The sequence below is a fragment of the Panulirus ornatus genome, chromosome 14 (genome assembly GCF_036320965.1).
Source record: "Panulirus ornatus isolate Po-2019 chromosome 14, ASM3632096v1, whole genome shotgun sequence".
NCBI lineage: Eukaryota > Metazoa > Arthropoda > Malacostraca > Decapoda > Palinuridae > Panulirus > Panulirus ornatus.
This window is the reverse complement of record NC_092237.1, coordinates 60112080-60133977: the sequence shown is the minus strand read 5'-3', so window position 1 is coordinate 60133977 and position 21898 is coordinate 60112080. Positions and strand designations below refer to the sequence as shown.

The 21898-nt window shown below is 36.4% G+C and overlaps 1 protein-coding gene across 22 annotated transcripts in view; it reads left to right on the top strand.

The window, feature by feature from the left end:
- Nucleotides 1-21898, top strand: part of brp (ELKS/RAB6-interacting/CAST family member bruchpilot) — a 338677-nt gene that overhangs the window by 307092 nt on the left and 9687 nt on the right. For 20 of the 22 annotated variants that reach the window (XM_071670061.1, XM_071670065.1, XM_071670058.1 and 17 more), the window contains 8 exons: nucleotides 1421-1516; nucleotides 3041-3178; nucleotides 4485-4714; nucleotides 6490-6694; nucleotides 12949-13332; nucleotides 15628-15788; nucleotides 17669-17816; nucleotides 19006-19095. In XM_071670061.1, coding sequence (XP_071526162.1) covers nucleotides 1421-1516; nucleotides 3041-3178; nucleotides 4485-4714; nucleotides 6490-6694; nucleotides 12949-13332; nucleotides 15628-15788; nucleotides 17669-17816; nucleotides 19006-19095 — 1452 coding nt within the window. Of the gene's footprint in view, nucleotides 1-1420; nucleotides 1517-3040; nucleotides 3179-4484; nucleotides 4715-6489; nucleotides 6695-12154; nucleotides 13333-15627; nucleotides 15789-17668; nucleotides 17817-19005; nucleotides 19096-21415; nucleotides 21469-21898 lie in introns of those variants that run through there. The other 2 variants (XR_011713723.1, XM_071670075.1) reach the window with 2 other exon arrangements.

Here is a 21898-nt window from a genome sequence, read left to right as displayed (position 1 = left end):
CAATAGGTTTACTTCTTTTGCTGAAGCTCTCATTGGCTGTAACAGTGTTCACAAAACAGATGTGAAAATGTTAATGCTGCCAGTTAATGATGTTCCATAACAAACATCTAGCATCCATTTGTTTTAGATCATTAGGTAACTAATGCTTTGCGTGATAATTCTTTAGATATTTTCCTTGATTTAATTATAATTTTTGAGAACAGTCTTTCCTGTAATTGTCAGAATTTCATGTGCCTACTTGGCTTGAACTCACTGAATTTAGTATGATATGTTAGTGTAATTTTGTCATGCCATTAGCTCAAGATATCAGTTAAATGAGACATTTCGCCAGATATTTCATTGTCATCTGATCATGTATTTACTCAGTTTTCTCCAGTTATATATATTTGTAAGCCTCATAGTAGTCATTTTGCATCTTCTATTTCTTTATTAGCCTCATGGTTTGTTCTGTCCATTTGTCTAATTTTCTGTGTCTTCATACTTTTCAAAATCCGTTTTATATAATAAGATGGCTTAGTCAGTAATGGCATATCTATAGATACATGCTGTACTTGTCCTAATCCCTCTCTCAATACTCGTCATTTTCTTATGATCTTGCCACTTTAGTACTCTCTTTGCTTCTCATTTTAGTTTATAAAAGTTTGTCAGAAAATCACTGCTTCATTCTTTGCTTTATTTATAGCTTTTGTACAGTTTCACTGGAAATGGTCTTCTTATGTATTATATTGTTAGACCTGAAAAAATTTTCATATATTTTGTAAGCTCTGACTTGTATGAGCTACACTTTTTGTTTATCAGCCCTAAATATCATATTTTGATTATGTTGTCATTATTTAATTCTCTGGTTTCTTTTCATGGTCCCCCAATTGATTTACAATATTTTGATCCAGTCAAAATTTTACCTGTCACTTATCTGTTTATTTGTCACTGTTGTGTTACCATACCATTTTATCATTGCACTGCATATGTTAGTGTATATGTATTCTTCAGGAGGAGGTAATAGTCATGTAAGTTGCACCATTGTGCATGGTATCATTATAATGCCTTCAGGCTGTCAATTATCAGATATCTGACTAACATCTCCTCTGTAATGGATTCAACTCAATTAACTAATGTTACTAATATGACACTCATCTATTAATAGTCCATCAGTCATCATGAGTAGTGACAGATACATCTTGTGTGATTGGATAGATAACTTATGATTGTTGATAGGAAGTCCACATACAAGAACCAAATTCATTGAAATCTTTTTTTAGAGGTATTTTAATTCATGACAGTGTATGAATAGATATGCATTCAGTGAGGTTACACCATATTTTTAATACAGAAATTAAGTTTTCCCATATTATGTAGTAACTAGAAATCTGATATGTCCTCATACATTTCATATATCATTTTCCATGCCTAACTCAAACAGCTCGATTTGCACGAGGCAAACCAGAAGCTTCAGAATGGCGCCAGGTCTGGCAATGATTCACAGGCAATTAAAAGACAATTAGAAGAACAAATGAAGGTAAGTGGATAAGTTTATATGTATGCTGATCAGTATGATAAGCTTGTGTGTGTGTGTGTGTGAGTGTGTGTGTATGTATTACGTTTCTTAGTGAGAGGTGACTTTTCTCTTAGTTGTTGCCAAGCATATCGTGGTAACTCCTATTTAGATATTTATAATTACCCAAGGATCAATGACCAATTTCTGTAAAAGAGTCCTGGTATTACCCAGGACCTTGTTAAAGGCTTCTTCAGTCCAAGGCTGCACTACTTTCATAAGCAAGACCATGTAGACTCCTTTGGAGTGAAAAGTTCTTTGACGAGATTGTACTTCCAGTAATGCCATCTTGCCAAAGGTGACTTTTCACTTGCAGTATAACACTGAGCAGATAGAGTCCAGGTATCTGGCAGTGGATTTGGCAGCGGATGAAACCATGGAAGCGGAAGCGAGTCAGGGTGGGGAAGGGGGGCAAAGGTTCTGGGAGCGTTGAAGAATGTGTGAAAGGCGAGAACATTATCTCGGAAAGCAAAAATTGGTATGTTCGAAGGAATAGTGATTCCAATAACATTATATGGTTCCGAGGCGTGGGCTATAGATAGGGTTGTGCGGAGGAGGGTGAATGTGTTGAAAATGAGATGTTTGAGGACAATATGTGGTGTGAGGTGGTTTGATCGAGTAAGTAATGAAAGGGTAAGAGAGATGTGTGGTAATAAAAAGATGTGGTTGAGAGAGCAGAAGAGGGTGTATTGAAATGGTTTAGTCACATGGAGAGAATGAGTAATGAAAGGTTAGGGAAAATGATTTGGTAAACAGAGAAGAGGTAGTAAAAGCTTTGCGGAAGATGAAAGCCGGCAAGGCAGCAGGTTTGGATGGTATTGCAGTGGAATTTATTTAAAAAGGGGGTGACTGTATTACTGACTGGTTGGTAAGGTTATTTAATGTATGTATGACTCATGGTGAGGTGCCTGAGGATTGGCGGAATGTGTGCATAGTGCCATTGTACAAAGGCAAAGGGGATAAGAGTGAGTGCTCAAATTACAGAGGTATAAGTTTGTTGAGTATTCCTGGTAAATTATATGGGAGGGTATTGATTGAGAGGGTGAAGGCATGTACAGAGCATCAATGATAGTAATATGTATGTATATTTAGGTGTTACTAGACTCCACTTGCTTGAAGTTACACTGTGAGAGATTGGTCACCTTTGACAAGCTATAATTTTTTCATTGGATGAAAGAGCATACAGTCTTGACAAAGAACTTTTTTCAAAGGCATTAATCCTTTACCTGCTGCTGACTTTAACACACCCTTAAAGCTTCAGAAGCCCCTGAAAAAGGGGTACTAGTGTAATTCTAGGGCATTTCCTAAAATGGCTTGGGTTTGAAACAGAAAAAGATAAGGTAGGAGGCAGACAGAGGGTTTTCTACAGAAGGGGAGATTGCCTTTCAGTCCATGAATGTTACAGAGATGAGTAGAGAATATGGTATGCCTTTTCACCTTCTTAATGCTTTACCATCTTTTGTGTGCTATAATTTCATGTTTTTATAGATGGTGGAACAAAAGGTGCACACACTAGAACAAAGAAACAAGCAACTGGATGAGAAGGAGAAGACATTAGTTGAACTGGATGCTCGACTGAACAAGAAGAGGGAGCAAATTAATAACATGGAACAACAGCTTGCGAAAGTATGTTGAATAAATGTCTCGCTGTATCTTTTAAATTCATACCAGTAAGATGTACAACATTTGACAATCTATTAAATGTTTGCATATTCCACTTGATCTTTTGAACAGCAAAAATTTGGAGTAAATGGAAAGTTACTAAATGCAGTGAGAAGCAAAAATTTGGAGTAAATGGAAAGTTACTAAATGCAGTGAGAAGCTTATATCAGAACAGTGAGGCATGTGTGCAAGTGGAGGGCTGAAGGGTAAGTTGTTCTCAGTGAAGGTGGGTCTGTGGTAAGAGTGTTGGATAGTACCTTTGTTATTTGATTTAATGGATGTAGTTGGGAGGAAGATGAATGCAAGGGTTTTGGAGCATGGATCAGTTGTACAGAATACTGCAGGTGGGAAGGCATGGGAGCTGAATCATGTACTGTCTGCAGATGATACAGCTAAGGTGGCAGACTCAACAGAAAATCTCCAGAAGCTGGTGAAAGAGTTTGGAAGTGTGTGAGAGTGAATAAGAACAAAAGTTAGTTAATGTGGAGTGGATATTTGATCATTTTGAGTCACTCAAATAAAATCTGATTGAATAGTGAAGGAGTTAAGGGTAACAAAATCCCACCTTTCACATAAAGGAGACCAATAAAACCTATAAATAATGGAGACAGACATAAATAGGCCAAAATACAACAAATGTAGAGGAATATACTTAATCAACATAGGTCTATGCTGTTCTTACCTTATTGTGTGTGTACCTACCCTTGAAAGGGCCAACATCAGGTCTGCCTTAGTTTGCCCTCATTCACTCATAGAAAGTAATTACATGTTATTTGGTTTACTTTCATTAAGATTAGTTTTATTGTGTGCAGATGTAGACCAAAATATATACTGGGTTTAAAAGGATGAAATCAGTTGCTTTATAGGGGAATCCTGTTTCCTCATTAGTATAAGTATAGTTTCATGAGGTGGCAGTGAAAGTGACCTTACCAAACTATCTAGGTTTGCTGTAAAGTCAAATAGACTGTTTCATATATTGCTGGAATTAGATTTTTTTTTTTTAATCTCTAATTATTTGTTTATGTCTTCTACCTTTCTCACAGGTGTATTGTCAAATTCATTTTCATTACTGTTTATTTTCCTTTTACATTTATTACAAAAAAATAGTCATTTCCTATCTAAGAGGTATGTCTTACTACAAATTTATGAGTCATGTTTATCTGTCTTATTAGGTAAATGCTGCATTTAAAGCAGATATAAGCACTTGACTTTTCTGTTTTTTGTGTGATGTATTTTACATATATCACATTTAACTTCCACTTTTTCACAGTCTCATGCAGCAGATGGGGTACCACCATCAGAGGCCAATAAGCAACTAGCTGAGTTAAGAAGAGCATTAGGTGAGAAAGAAAAGGAAATGGAGGCACTGTATAAGGAAAGAGCAAAAGCTGAATCTGATGCCAAGGCTGCTCAGTCTGAAACAGAAAGACTTCTACAAGTGATGCAGATGGGTCAGGAGGAGCAGTTTGCGAAAGACAAGACGATTAAAGACTTACAAGAGTAAGTTACTGTGGATAGGGTGATGCAGCATAGTTATGATGAATGCTGCTTTGAATCCTTACATATTCAGCTTTCAAAATACCTGCAATCAAAATAGCTCAGAAAAAACAGTTATAGAGTAGGGAGTTTTGAATTCTTACATGTTTAACTTTTCTCAAAATAATTGCCCTCAAAGTAGCACAACACTATTTAAAGAGGGGGGGGTGCATATTACGGTTCATGTATTATCATATATTACAGATCATTTATTCATACTAGTTGACTGGTTTAGTTACCTCTTTAAGCCATGCAGTAGAAAAATAATGTTTATCTGAAAGAAAAGTTTTGATATGAACTTTCTCATAACCATATTTCATCATGTTATTGCTCTGTCCACACTTCAGTTTCATTAGCATTCATTTACTTAATCTCACCTTAATGTAAGTTTATAAACATATGTTTTTTTCATTGTAATGATCTATTTTTACCTGACAAAAGCACATAGTGATCAAAGGAATGAAGGAACACCTCTCCCCAGGGATAACTAAGCCTAAATGTCCATGACCCTATAGGATAGCCCTTACTTCTTCTGTAAAGATAGTTCCCCTTTTTTGCATGCATCCACAATCATCACTGGATCCTTAATGCTCCATATCACACAATACACTTTTACGCTCTTAATTAGTGTGGTCATATGTTTGCTCATTGATGCTTTTTACCCTTTTTGTCACCTGCTTTGCATTAGGGATCCTCACTTCTTATAGAATATAGCTGTAAGTGATTATTTCATATTTTTCATAATTTTTGTTTCCCTATTTCCTACTGTACTTTTCCCTTTGATAAGTGGTCTTCACAACTGCAGCATCCTTGGTTAAGTTTAATTACATGAATTTAGCAGCTAATTGAAGTTTTCTCTCTTTTCATATTTGTCTCCTAATTTCACTGTTTTTCGTTCTTTCATTTCTCTCATTTTCTTGTACATATTACACACTTTCATGTTCTTTATATATGTTCTTTTGTTTCTGTGCACCCTTGAAAAACCTGATACTGAGTGTGACCATAGCTCTATCTCTTGGTAACCACCTGAACTTGTTTGCCATTCATGGCTGAGCTCGACCCATTTTTTCCCTCTTCCACATCTCATTCTCCACTCTGTTCTTGGTGGACTAGTTTTTCTGTTCCATGGGGCTGCTGAGGTATTCTTCTTTTGGTTCCATTCCTTTTATTACTCTCATTCTATTTCTCATCCAGCCAGTTTGGATTTGTCTCCTCCCTTCCATGTGGCTATACTCTCATCCCTTGCTTAGCAGACTGTGGTCATAGGAAAAAATGGAATTTTGAAATCTGAAAATCTTTCTTTCTGACTGGATGCTCATCCAGTTTCCTTCCAAGCCCATCTTTCCTTTATTCTCATCTGGTCCATATAGCTACCTGTTTATTCGTTTATTGGAATAAGGTAATAGCAAAATCTGGCAACCCTAGGTCTGCTTAGGGCAAGACTCAATACACTTGGGGTTGGGGGTTAAGTGTCAGTTATACTGCAAGCAGTATTGGGCCTGTCTGTAAAGCAGAAGATTGCTGTCCCTCAGGGTGTATGACAATAGGCCTAGTATCCCTACAGATGGAAGTGTTTCCTCATTCCTTTATTGATCAGACTCCTACCAAGGAAAAAAGCTTTTTATAGTGATCAGGGTTTGATGGCAATTTTCCCTCTGCAGGGTACATTAAAAAATAAAGGTCAGTTGTTGTGGTGTTTAGTAAAATAACCCATTTTTGGAATACATTTTAATTTGTAGGGCCTTGAAAGCTGCTGGTGGTGGTAGCCAGCCTAAGAAGACTTCCATAGCATCTACCCCTAGCACGCCAGCTAAAATGGATGGCATACCAGCAGGAATTAGCACACCCTCAGCTGGTCAGATGGCAGCGACAGCAGCAGAAAAGGCTTCAGCAGCATCAGAAGCTGCAAAGGCCACATTAGAGCAGGCTAAGAATGTTGCACAGGTAAACATATATCTGTTTAGTCTTACCAAGTTGCTCTTTGTATTTATCAAACTAAACATAAAAGAATTACTATTTATTTCAAATCCTTATCATGGATTTGTAGTTATTTTATTCTCTTACTTATGTACTGTATTATATAATGATCTTAACATCCAAACAGATCAGCCATATTCTGTATTTCTGTGATAATTTGGTGCACAATATATGTTTGAGGAATTGAAATGTAAAAGAAAAAACAACTTTTAGCTATTACTTAATATATCCTAGAACATTTAGTAATTTTTTTTACTGTTGGCTTTTATAAAAAAGTATTCTCTCTCTGTCCATCTGTTTCATAGGTGGAATATACCATGTTCAAAGCAGGGTAATGTATGGATAATCGTTCTTGATTAATTTGGTCATTGACCGTCGTCACACTTTCAAGTCCTGAAACCTATCTGCTAAGTTTAAAATCTTTACCACCAAATGCAACATATAGGTCTACCATCTCTTAAATGAAGCAGTTGCCATCTGCTTACCTGTGAAAGAGTAATAAGAATGTTAGTAAAATTAGTGTAGTCATTGTATGATCAAAGAAAAAATCATCATTGTAAGAATGCGAGCATTAAATGGGTAAGCTAAAGATGCAACGGTCTTTCATGTCTTGTTAAAAAATTCTTTGGGCTATTTATTACACAAAGAAATTGAAAACCCAATTTTCTACCAGCTTAAACTCCCAAAATTTATGAGCCAATGCCCAATGCATACAAGATTATATCAGACTTGGAGCATGATTTTTTTTAATTTTTTCTGGCCAAATAATTTATCTTGCTTTGATAAGGTAGTGTCAGAAACAAATAAACAGCTGCCTCCTCCACACACATCCAGTCTCTAGCTGTCTTGTATGATTTACCAAAACCAGAACCTACCATCCACAGCCAAGGCCCACAGACTTCTTCATTGTTTACTTTTACCACCTCACATGCTATGGCTCAGTCATTAATGGCATATCCTTCCCCCCACTCCCATCCTCCCCAAATTCCATATAATTCCAATTCATTTCATCCAATGCATGCCTCTCAACTTTCTGACTTTGCAGACCTTCATACCATGAAGTCTCCTTCACTCCATCCTTCGATAACCTCAGTCTTTTACTTTCCCCTTACTCTGTACACTTCTAACATGTAGGTCACCTTGGTCAGTCTTTCTTCACTCGTTCCTTCCATATGGTCCAACTATTTCACCTAGGTTGGCTCTTTCAATCAGACTGTGTTTACTACCACACCTTTCTTACAGTGTCATTTCTTACATAATCAACACCACCTCACATCATGTATTGCTCTTTCAAAGAAATTGGTCTTGGGGTGATGATAGATGAATATATATTTATGCCTGGAGATAGTGGAAAACAAACACTGCCCATGTATCTTCTGTGTGTTATAGAAGGTGACTAAGGGAGGTGGGAGCAGAGGGCTGGAAGTCCTTGCCTCCTATATATTTTCCCAAAAGAAGGAATAGAGAAAACCATGTTAGGAGATTTTACTCTAAAGCTAAGTCATCTATTCTGAATGTTGCCTCATTAACTTGGGAAACAGCAAATGCTGTTTCCTGTGGGGCGAGGTAGCATCAGGAATAGATGAAGGCAAGCAAGTATGAATATGTATATGTGTATATATGTATATGTCTTTGTATGTGTATGTATATGGATATATGTGTGTATATGTTGATATTTATATATATGAATTTGTGCGTGCGTGGGCAAAAACATTGTCTATCCCATATATTTTCAAAGGTGATACACAGCTAAGGTTTATTTTGGATACAAGCTTGTGACACTCAAAGGTTGAAATCATTATACATCCGGTTGCTGAGACTATTGTTTTTAACAATTTGAGTACGAGCAACCCACCTCATTGTGCCCCACGTTATCCTGAGGGAAAGATGTTCTTTCTTTACTCTTCTGGCTGCTGCCTCATTTAGGGAATTTTTGATTCTGGGCACTGTGTTTCTTTCATGTGTGCTTCAAGTTGGTTGGCTTTTGCCTTATTAAGGAGGAGAAAGCCCACATTCATGTCTGAAAGCAAGATTTCTAGGTGCATTGAGCACTCAGAATGCACAAACAAGTGGCTGCTTCCTGCAGCACCTAAATCAGTGTTTTACCTCATCCAGATCAAAACCCTATGGATCCAATACATGGACATAGAATACTTAGGGGACCTTGCCAGTTCCATGCCCAGATTTTGACATATTGTATTCAAGGCCAAAGAACAGATGACAAAATACTAAAATGTAAGTGTGAAATCACCTTTAAAAATGTATAGGGAGGCAGACAAGATTTTTTTTTTTCTTTTTTACACTATGTATACATTCATAATTGCCCAAGGACCAATTTTTCAGAAAGAGTCCTGGTGTTACCCAGGATCTTCTTAAAGTCTCCTAATCACTCTAGAGTTTTTACATCAATCCTTTGCACTTTCGTGTCCTTATCCCAGGCTCTCACAGGTATAGCTTGATAACAAGTGTGTGCCTTTTCAGCCCTTCCATCTCAACATCTCCCCCATTACATGATATATCCCTTTATATCATCATGAATAAAGAAGGTGATATGGCTGAAGCTTTGGATTATATCATTGCAATTTGCAGTTGCTGACTTTATAGTCTCTTATCATAACTGTTACATAAAAAGCTGCATTTCCCCACATGTAAAGAGGTATGATTTGGGTATAGTTCTAAATGAACTGTGAGTTTTGAATTATTAGTAGTTTTGTTTGGATGTTAAGAGATTTCTCAGGTATTTTACCTCATTATTTACTGGCATTCTGTATCATGTTAGGTGTGTTTAGTATTAGAAAACAAAAGAGGGTTTCATTATCACATTAATTGTTTCCTTTGCTGAGTCACTTTATGTTCAGATTAAAAAGATTAGATGTTTGGCTCTGATTCTTGACCTATCCATGAGTATGTGGAATAGAATTAACTTTCTAGCTTGCATATAGAACATGGTAACATACTAATTGTCAGTCCACTGTGGAAGCTTTAGGAATACTGTACTTTTGGATGATGAATCACAAAACTAGAACTGTAGCGTAGAGCTGTGTTGTCAACAACAGCATGATTAATGTTGTCTGAATAAATATTTCAGTTCCATCCTAATATGTGCAGCATGAGACTTGGCCCCTTCCTCCATGTGAGTTTCTGGAATGAATGTTCTAAGTGATGTTATTTAAAGGGTTATCATATTTATGTAGCAGTTAGTTAGAGGACCAAAGTATCATGTCCTCTTTTAGATAACCATTTTTCAGGAATACTGAATGACTGATTCCTGATTGAAGGTCAAACAGTTTTATGTTTCAACTGGTAAAGAAAGATGGTTGTTTGATTGGAGAAACAGGTATTCCACAGACTAAAGTGTATAGTCATCTCATGATATCCATGTTTTAGGAATTTTGAGTGAGTAATTTTTGATTGGAAGTGACACCTTTAATTTGAATTGCTAATGTAATGGTAATATATTCATATTTCTCTTAAATGAGATATATGAATTTGATTATGAAATATATTTTGATGAAAGATAAAGCCTAATTCCATTAATATGCATTAGTTTTTAATTACTTGATCTTTAATGCAGAAGAGCAAATAATATATGACTTACAGCCTGGGTTAGGTAGTACGGTATATGTGTGCTTTGCCTTGTACAAACGTGTATTAATAAAACAAGCCACTACATTATTATTAGAAAGAAATTATGACTCATGAAGTATATTCTTTTATGACATATTTTTGTGGAAGATGTAATTCTTGATTGCTCTGATTATTATCCTCTCAAAATTGAAAAATCAGAAAAGAATGGTGGAGTTTAGAAAATAATGGAAAATGTTTGGATCAGCTGACCGCAATGGTAAAAACAACCCATCTGCTCCTTGGTTACGTTTAAATTTTAGCGAGTAAAAGTAAAACAAAGAAACAACTTTAGCAAGCTTAAGAAATGTTCAGGAAATATATGTTCTTCAGTGGAAATGAGTGAGAATTAATCAAACTTTGATTGACAGAGAAAGACAGAATTGATTACCATAACAGATTCATTTATGCGCTGCAGTATAGTTTTCATATTTCATAGATACTTTTGCGGATGTATTTCTAAGCCTTTATAAATGTTACAAAGATCATAGTTTGTTAAATGAGCAGTCTGTCTCCTTCCATGATAAAGAATGCACTGACAAAAATTATGGCTCTCATAAAGGTACCAGAACATTTTCAAAACAGAAGTGGAAAAATTAAGACGAAGACGAGACAGTATCCTCGGTTCTTATTTTCCATTCTGGAAAATGTAGCATTCACCTCTGTTGTCCATCACAATCACAAGGCAATAGATATATTATTCTTCCCATAACACTTGTGTGACACAAATGTAAGAAAATAACTACTTCTGGTATTTTTACAATAGGTTGTGGATATGATTTATATTTTAGTATATATGACTCTCTTTGCTTCACACTATCCCTCACCTTCCTTGTTCTGGCCCTCATTAGTTGAGGTGTTGTGCTTGCCAGGAAAAAGATTGAAATTAAGAAAATTACTTTCCCTGTAATCATTCTTCTTGACTCTAGAGAGTCCTTTAGACCATCAGATTTTTTATCTTGTTATAATACCTTGTCCCTAATAATATCCTTTTCCCCAGATGATTCATCAAATGATACCGACTTTAATGCTTTCAAGTTAAAACTCATTTGAGCAGAAAATCTTGTATATACTGTATTGCAAATGATTGCAAGAATGAAGAATAAAGCACCACTGACTATGTATGCTCCCAGAATAATAATGCAAAGAACATGAGGTACAAAGCAACAAAACACAAATAAAGAAATATGTTCAACTTTGATTGACTGTAAGCATAATCAAGTAATCATTAGCAGAGTAGTACACTGGAAATATGAATGACACTTCATGGTATGATACGAATGGCAGTGCAGTTTGAAGGATGGATGTGTAGGGGCCAGTCGCAAAAGAGATCGCCGCATGCTGCTGTGTTTACTAACAGGCCGTCTTTCTCTCTCTCTCCCCCTGCCTGGCCGGATGCTGTCTCCACACTGCGTCGTCTGTACTGCTTCTCCCCAATCCAACGCTCTGACCCACCTCTTTCTGTTATGCTTTATTTATCTGTCATTAATGTGGGGATTTCTTATTATGTTGAATATTCACTGTAATTCTTTTAAATATCATTTATATTGAAACATGGATGTTAATTTTGTTTATGTAATTTCTTGGTAATTGGTTATCATTACCCTCTTATACCAATTTGAAATATTTCTGATGTCTTCATCTAATTAATTCTTATTCATAAATTTTTTTCATCTTTCATCATTCACTAAACTGTTATCTTATTTGTATATTCATGAATTTCTTGATACTTATACAATCTCCCATTTTACCCTATAATAATCCATGCTTTTGGTTTTTCTTGGTTTATTTTTTTGTATATAGCCACTTCAAAATGCTGCCTCAGGGTTTAGTGGGCTCATGAAAAGCTTTTTCTAATTGAATTATAAAATTGTATTATGATGATCCTGAACATGTTTGAAGCATTAGAATTAGATGGACGTTTGTCACAGGCAATAAGTATTACCTGTGTTGTTGAGTTGTTATTGTTGTTGTTGTAGTTTCTGAGGAAAGCTGAGTGAAATTTTAACTAAAATATGATGACAAGTGCCCCATCTCTCAGATTCTATGAATTGCACTATAAAGAATAAAGCATTTCCTGTTCAATTAATCTCTCAATGTGCCTGTGAAATGGATGAAAATTAAAAGAAGAATCTTGTTAGTTTCTTGTTGGACCTCAGATATAAAATGAAGGGATATGTAAAAGTTCAAAGTAATTTAGTTATGAATTAATCTATTTTTTCTATTTTAAGTAGTTTTATTTGATATTTGTTTACAAATTGCATTTTGCCTCTCTTTGCCCACCTTCTGAACACTGAACACCGAACCAAATACTGTCCTAAAACAAACATACCTGATTGGACATCTTTGATTGTCAACCTCTGTCTCAACCCTGCCAATCACTTCGACCGCCTCATGGAACTGTTCCATTTCCACTTTGATGATCAATGTGGGAATAACCACTATTGGCATAACCCAATCGCTGCTCTGGATATATTCAATGCACACCATACTGGACATGAATATGGGTTTATCCAATCCCATAATCTGTGAAACCAAATGGAAAATCTCTTTTGAATATTACCTTGTGGTACATTGATTCCAAAACCTCAACACAGCCTCCCAAAGAACATTCATGTTCAGATCATCAGGAGATAGAATTATTAGAGATGGAAGGCCGTCAGAGAGAGTACAGACTGCGCATTGACCAGATGGATGTTGACATCAAACTCAAAGATTCGCTCATCAACAACCTTAGTGATGAGAACAAAAGGCAAAGAGAACGTTTACAAGAAATGGAAGAAGAAATTCATGTGCTAGAGGAGGAAATGAAGAAGAATGAGAAGATGGAGGAACTAGAGCAACTAGTGGTGGTGGTGAAACACAAGAATGAAAGAATAGAGGAGCTAGAAGAAGCGTTAAGACAGAGTGTGAGGATTGCCACTGACATGGAAATGGAGAAGCGAGATGAAGAAGACAGAAGGAAAGAGATTACTGAGAAGGTCAGTTATTTACTAATATCACTGCATTAGCCATGGAAATTATATCATGTAAATTTGTAGATATTCCTGAAATAATAGTAAGATTTGATGTCACTGAGACTGTATTTTTATGTGCCTATTTATTATACCATTAAGGTTTAATGTGACTGAGACAGTATTTTTTTCTGATAACATTTTGTTAAGGTTTAGCATTGTAACACTCTATTCTTGAATTACAGGTAGATATTGATTAACAATCATTTACATCAACATGAACAGCAGTTTATTTTAAATGAATCCTCTCTTTTTAAGTAACAAGTACAGAAAAAATAGCTTTGATAATTTGACACTCACATATAAAGTGGTTGATGAATTTGATGGGATGTCCTCCTCCAGTTCCTTGAAAGGTTCAGGAGTCTTTGACTGTTATTTTGCTTTTTTCATCCATGGCCATAGATGTTTCATTGAGACCCATCTCTTAGGTTGCCTAAGAGAACAATCTGATACTCAAGTTTTTAGTACTTCCCCTTCGCAGCAATGGGACAAGACTGGTTATTGTTCATCTTAATGATCATAGAGAAATTTAGTACATTTTGCAGCAAGGATCTGCATGTCTTGCACGGAAAAAGTGTAGAGACCAGTGGTGTCTGAGCATGAAAGAGCATGTTTTGGCTTGTGCTTGTCAGTTATATACATCTCTTGTGAACTTGTCTTGGACGAAAGCTAAGTGTTGAAACCCATAAACTAATGGGATAGTGTATGAATGAGGAAACTCATCATGTAGTTGGAGGAGGTTTAATTAAATGTATCACAAACTAAAGGGAGTCTTCTGTAGCCAAATAAGTATCTTAGCCATTCAGGTATGTTTGAAGGATATCCTTGAAAATACTGTCTCAGTTCACTAAATAATGCAGAGTAAAAGTGATGCATATGAAATAGCATAATTTGCACAAAAATGTTGATGCATATGAAATAGCATAAATTGCACAAAAAAGTGAGTCTCAAAATTTTCAGAGTTCAGCTTAGTCACTTGAAGTATTTCTAAAGTATCCTATTTGAAATGGTTAGATTTAATCATTTTGACATCTGAATGAATATGCTGACATATTTATAGTATAATGTGTTTGAAAGCAAAAACTGAAATGAAGAGAGCTTATAAGAAACGTTAAACAACAAAAACATGAAAGGAGAAGAAATGCTAACTAAATAAGGCAAATAGAACATCAGTGTAAGCAAGGTTTTAAAGAGATTAGTTGTAATGTAGGTTAGTGAATATCTCTTGAGATGCCCCTGGGGTCAATAGAAATATGTGACAGTGGGATTTTGAGGACTGGAGTGTGTTTTCATTGCCAAATCTCACCAAACTTGTTTTCCTGTGAGCATCATAGAGTTGTTGCTGTTAATTTGTGCTTGTAACAAAATCAGATTGCTTAAAACGATCAACATACCAGATATGCTGAAATGATAATACATGGAATGACCAAGCTGACACTGACCAGAAGATTATTTAGACTGAGAGAACAGAGGTACCATATGATCTTCATTATCATGAATGTTTATTAAACCAACAATGGGAAAGCCAGAAGCATTAAATAAATGTCAGAAACTTACTTTCCAATGTAGAGCTTGAGATGGGTTAATCCTTCCTTTTCCCTGAGAATTATCAGTCAGTGATAACTGCATGTGATGGAACAACACCCCTTCCAGGGAAATTTTTGTAAGACTTTAGAAATCATGAAACATAATATAGGTTAGAAATCCTTCTAAGATTTGGTGAATAATCATCACATGCAACTGAGCATTGAGAACTTCCTTAGCCTACCAAAATGATATTCCCAAGTTTTAGTACTGTTGTGAGATTACCAGTCTTTTATGATATTTACCCAGTTACCCAGAGAAGTAAGAAATATATGGATCACATACAGGCATCAAAAGCTTTTTGAAACATATAATAACAATGTTTTTAAATGCATACCATCTGTGTGGTTTTGAAGAATATTTCTTTACATGTGTATAAATCAGTAATTGCAAATATATTTTGCCAAGTAGACATACTAAAGAAAGTAAATGTATCTTGCAAAAAGAAAGGCTTTAAAGATTTGGTTACATGCATAAAAGACCAAAGTTTTAAAATCTGAATACTAATTCATGCTTGAAACATGTATTTTTTTTTTTTAGAAAGAATTATACTTTCTCATGGAATATTTCTCAAAAATCTTGAAATGCTTTATTGGGAACTCTGTAAAGAATATCTCGTGCTCATTATAGGGGTTGTGTGCACTTCTCATTCTGAGTTGTTCAGTATATTTTTTACAGCTTAATAAACTTGAGAATAGGTTAGCAAGTGCCCAAAATGCTCAGAATCTTCGATGCACATCCTGTCGGCCAACACGACAGAGACTGTCACAGGTGGAGGCTCGTTATAATGCTATGGTTAGCGAACGGCGACACCACCTGCAGGAGCTCTTTGATATGAAGTGAGTATGAATTTATGGTAATTAAGAAATACTTCTGTATCTATTACCATTATCTTTGTTTTCATTTATATGGATCTGCTTGCATGCAGCCAGACAAAATTGTTTAGATAATTCATAATTTAATTTACTATAAAGTTTGAGAATGGGACCAAATGCCCACACTTATTAGGGTTCCAAATTATATACTTGTTGTTTCAGGTTGTTCTTGCATATTTCATTCTCTCACTTCATAGTATGTTTCCAGTACTCGTGATCAAGAGTTGTGTGTATCTGATATATGATGTATATATACATATATACATTTATTTATTCATTTTATTATACTTTGTCACTGCCTCCTGCATTAGCGAGGTAGCACAAGGAAACAGACAAAAGAATGGCCCAACCCACCCACATGTATATACATGTATATACATGTGTATGTGGGTGGGTTGGGCCATTCTTTCGTCTGTTTCCTTACGCTACCTCACTAACGTGGGAGACAGCGACAAAGTATAATCAAATATATATATATATATATATATTCAATTGGGAGGTGAGTTTGAATGGAGAAAAACTGGAGGAAGTGAAGTGTTTTAGATATCTGGGAGTGGATCTGGCAGCGGATGGAACCATGGAAGCGGAAGTGGATCATAGGGTGGGGGAGGGGGCGAAAATTCTGGGAGCCTTGAAGAATGTGTGGAAGTCGAGAACATTATCTCGGAAAGCAAAAATGGGTATGTTTGAAGGAATAGTGGTTCCAACAATGTTGTATGGTTGCGAGGCGTGGACTATGGATAGAGATGTGCGCAGGAGGATGGATGTGCTGGAAATGAGATGTTTGAGGACAATGTGTGGTGTGAGGTGGTTTGATCGAGTAAGTAACGTAAGGGTAAGAGAGATGTGTGGAAGTAAAAAGAGCATGGTTGAGAGCGCAGAAGAGGGTGTTTTGAAATGGTTTGGTCACATGGAGAGAATGAGTGAGGAAAGATTGACCAAGAGGATATATGTGTCGGAGGTGGAGGGAACGAGGAGAAGAGGGAGACCAAATTGGAGGTGGAAAGATGGAGTGAAAAAGATTTTGTGTGATCAGGGCCGGCCTGAACATGCAGGAGGGTGAAAGGAGGGCAAGGAATAGAGTGAATTGGAGCAATGTGGTATACCGGGGTTGACGTGCTGTCAGTGGATTGAATCAAGGCATGTGTATGGGGGTGGGTTGGGCCATTTCTTTCGTCTGTTTCCTTGCGCTACCTCGCAAACGCGGGAGACAGCGACAAAGCAAAAAAAAAAAAAATATATATATATATATATATATATATATATATATATATATATATTCTTTTCTTTTATACTATTCGCCATTTCCCGCGTTAGCGAGGTAGCGTTAAGAACAGAGGACTGGACCTTTGAGGGAGTATCCTCACCTGGCCCCCTTCTCTGTTCCTTCTTTTGGAAAAAAAAAAAATGAGAGGGGAGGATTTCCGGCCCCCCGCTCCCTTCCCTTTTAGTCGCCTTCTACGACACGCAGGGAATACGTGGGAAGTATTCTTTCTCCCCTATCCCCAGGGATATATATATATATATATATATATATATATATCCCTGGGGATAGGGGAGAAAGAATACTGCGTACGTATTCACTGTGTGTCATAGAAGGCGACTAAAAGGGGTGGGAGTGGAGGGCTTGAAATCCTCCCCTCCTGCTTTACTTTTCCCTAAAGGAGGAACAGAGAATGGGGCCAAGTGAGGATTTTTTCCCCTTAAGGCTCACTGTTCTTGACACTACCTTGTTGATGCAGGAAATGGTGAATAAAAGAAAAAATCATATTAATTGTATTATATTGATATGGTATGATTTATTTGTAAGAAATTTTGCTACTATTATTTTCATCTTCCCCTAGACATGAGGCACTGACATCAGCATTAAGTGAAAAGGATGCCCACCTGGCCTTGCTGGAGGTTGGAGGAGTGAGGTCCTCTAGAGCAGCTCAGGAACTTGAGACACTTAAGAAGGAACGTACGAAGTTGCTTGATTCCATCAAACACTTAGTAAGTAACTCATTCAGTGTTCTGAGCTATCATTTATCTCAGAGGCTTGGGTTATATTTTTGAATGCTTTAAGAAAAACATCTACTATGATTTTAATTCAACTTTCTGCATAAGTCAACAGTCTGCATGTTTTCAGAAGCCAGACAGTATCTTCTAAAAGGTAGAGAACCTGACTATACTTTGTTTTACTTTTTTGTCATTGCATATCATTAATATCGATAGAATTGAGGAAATCCTATTTCTTGGGGCATTTTTGCTAGAGTCTTCTTTGGCAGATGTGGTTCCATTTGCTGCCTCCTTGGATTTTTGTTAATTAAAACCCCTGATCCATCAACCAGTCTTGCCCATAATGTTTGGTTTAGCTGTAGTCTACTTTGTCAGATGGAAAGTTATGGAAAACAGATTCTTTTTTATTTCCTCTTATTAAAGTTTCACTAATGCTATTGTTGTAAGCAAATAATTCAGTTTCTTAACTCTTCTATAAATACAAAACCATGTTGGCCTTCCTTTATATAGTTGTTTCTTATCAGATGTTTAAGGATGTCCTTATAGTGCTCTTTCAAAGATTTTTATTACCTGTGATATCAAGCTAATTGGCCTATACTGCTTAGGTATTAGCCTAGGTATTTCTTTTTGGTTTGTTGTTACATATGCCATTTTGTGAATGTCTTCTTTTTTTTTTGCTTTTTTTAGACTTTTTGTCATCATTAGCACCATTCATTTTAATATTTTTGTTTTTTTATCTTGAGGATTCCATCAAGTCCTGGAGCTGTGTTCAAAATGATAATTTTTTTATGATTACACTGTATCATCTTTTGTTTTTCCATTAGCTATGACTGTTGTGTCATAATTGATAAGGAATTCATAATCCTATTTCTCCTTGGGGCCTACACATTTTAGAGGGTAAGTAGAATGCATTGGAGAGAATGAACTTGAGCAGCTTTTTATATGGAGCGTGATGTGTTGTCTGTAGACTGAACCATGCTATAAAAATGGTCAGAATAAGCCATGGAGTAGTCTGTGGTGCTTGGCTGTAGGTAGCAGGGTCTGTTTGGTACATTGTACATAATAACTAGAGATTGGATGTCTGCAAATGATGTCTGTCTCTTCCTGATGCTGCTTTACTAAGGTTGAACTGGCAGTTAGGAATAAGAAAATAACTAGATAATTTTTTGCTTTTATAACTAAGGGTGAGGAGAGAGTGCGGCTGAGTCAAGAATATGCTGTTGCAGACATCAAGCTGGATGCCACCCCACCTGAAACTCCTCCACCCCAGCAGGTCAGTCCCCTTTTCTCATCCTGTAGCATCTTTCAGTGTGTTTACATCTTATTGTATGATATATGTGCTCATAAGATATTTGGTATGTAAAATGTCTCATTATAATTAGTCCTGTTTTTAGTATACTTACCTTCTTGACTTTTAATGTGTATCTTTGGTATTAGCATAAAGGCCAAATATAGAACATGATAAAAAGTAGAGTAATCAGTTTTGAGTATCCTTGAAAATACACCAAAAGGGGCACCAAATAAAAATATTCAAGAATATGTAAAGAAAAATGGAGACTCATCAAAGTTTATCCCAGCAAGCATAGAAGTTTGGATTTGCTGAGAAATAACAGTAAATAACAGCACAGTCAATAAACAGGAGTAGCGTTACAGGCTTGACTGGCGTTTCTTGTCTATGAAATGACGCTACGTCAGCTTAATCGAAACGCGATGAGTAATCAGTGGTAGGTTAGAATATTGTGTAGCTCGGATTTGCTGAGAAATAACAGTAAATAACAGCACAGTCAATAAACAGGAGTAGCGTTACAGGCTTGACTGGCGTTTCTTGTTGTCTATGAAATGACGCTACGTCAGCTTAATCGAAACGCGATGAGTAATCAGTGGTAGGTTAGAATATTGTGTAGCTCCTGAAAAACACTGCAGAGGAGGATATGCTGGGTCGCCTAGAATAGGAATAGGCGAATGAAGTAGTTGATGTGATGTGGTGGTTAGTTGTCCGGATTAATTTATTCGCAAATAACATCTTCCCAGATTGCTTCAGATGATGCAGACGGTGGTGTGTCTGCTGTAACAGCACAGTTAAGTTCACATACATGCACTTTCATATTATTGTGAGTCTTCATGAGCAGATTCATTCTTGATTGTATACAAAAACGGAACATGACATAGAACAAGATCACACGGGAAAAAGAAACCCAATACCTCTAGAGGTCCGGCCTTTTTGGTAATTAGATGAGAGGATCCCGGCTCGCCAGGCTCCCCCCGGTCAATCATTACTACGTTCTGCCCTGTTGTTATCCTTTCAGTTAGGAGATCATGAATTAGAAACATGACGTTACTCTCTAATTCGAGTGGTCCCGAGGCATGCTAGGGATTAGTTATTACGACGATTAAGAGCAAATCCAGCTCAGCTCCCCAGTCGTTCTTGGCTGGACACTTTATGGTGATTGCTGGACACTTGCCGCAAGGTACTGCAGTCAGGGAGGCTGCATATCAAACAGCATCATCAGCGGCAGAGCGTAGGCTATCGCACCGGGCCACCTCCCACCAGTCGCCACCATCGTCGCCGCCATCACACACATACACACACTCAGTAGCGAGTGGGTGGGTGATTTTATGATTACTGATACGATAATGCGGCTTGAGATATAAAGGATGAAGTCATCTTGTTTATCTTGTTTTTGTTGTTGTGAAGACGGGGAAAACACAGCCACCCGGGGCGGTATAAGATGTTTGTTTAGACTAAGGTGTTGCTTGCTCATCCTCTCAGGAAGAAATCCAAGTTTAGTAGAAACTCGACCTTGAAGGAGAACTCGCTTCTTATTCAGGATAGTTCACAATGAGAAAAGTAGGAAAGGACGCCACCGTAATAGAGAGTGAGAAGCAACCAAGTAGAGAGTGAATCCTTCACCCATACTAGAGTAGCAGCTGGGGGATAGAATCGACTCTCCCTCAGCTCCTGTATATTGAACTGTGTTCCAGAAAAGTAAGAGCAAAGATTTTATCTCAGATTTATAATTTACAAAATTAGAAGTGTGGAAGATAACCTCCGAATGATTAAGGTTGCAATGTTCCTTTCTGAATTACTGACTTTGAAGCTATCAACCACTAATTAGAACTAATACAGTTCAAGCACACCAGGAATATATATATATATATATATATATATATATATATATATATATATATATATATATATATATATATATATAATTTTTCAAAATAAGGAACGGAGAAGGGGGCTAAGGCTAAGTGAGGATATTCCCTAAAAGGCTGTCCTCGGTTCTTAATGCTACCTCGCTAACGCAGGAAATGGTGAATATATATATATATATATATATATATATATATATATATATATATATATATATATATATATATATAATACAATATTGCTTATATATTATGGCAGTTTATGTAATGAAGTTGCACCCATAAACAAGTTTCACTGTACATACTTGCGGATTATTTAATCGTGTTACACGGATATATATATATATATATATATATATATATATATATATATATATATATATATATATATATATATATATATATATATAAGGTTTCTAATCAGCAACTGTCTCTTGCAGGTTCTTTGCTTTCATCTGAGGGTCACTGGAACTTAGCGGAATCATAAATAATGGTATGCAAAGATGCCTCATCTTACTACGGGTGGCTCGTTAAGAACTTAAGACTCATGACTAAAGTTAGGTTTGAGAAACCTCCTTCAGTAAGGGCGCCACATGTTAGCATTGCCTTTAAGGCTAAGGAGTGAGAATTGGCTGGGTCTAACAACTGGGGCGTCTGTTACGACCAGGATACCTCCAATGGAAATTTCAATGTAATTAGTATTTTCCCTGTCTATTTGCAAATCGATATTAATTATTGATAACATATCGGATAGCTTATGATACAACTATTTATGATACAAGTAGGTACGTTGTCATAATGTCACCGTTTATCGTATAACATGATTCATATACATTCCATGTAAATGAATGACCAACTCAGAAATACGAACCCTGTATGATTAGTGTTCTGAAGAGTATTAATTTATGAATAGCAGCTTTGTA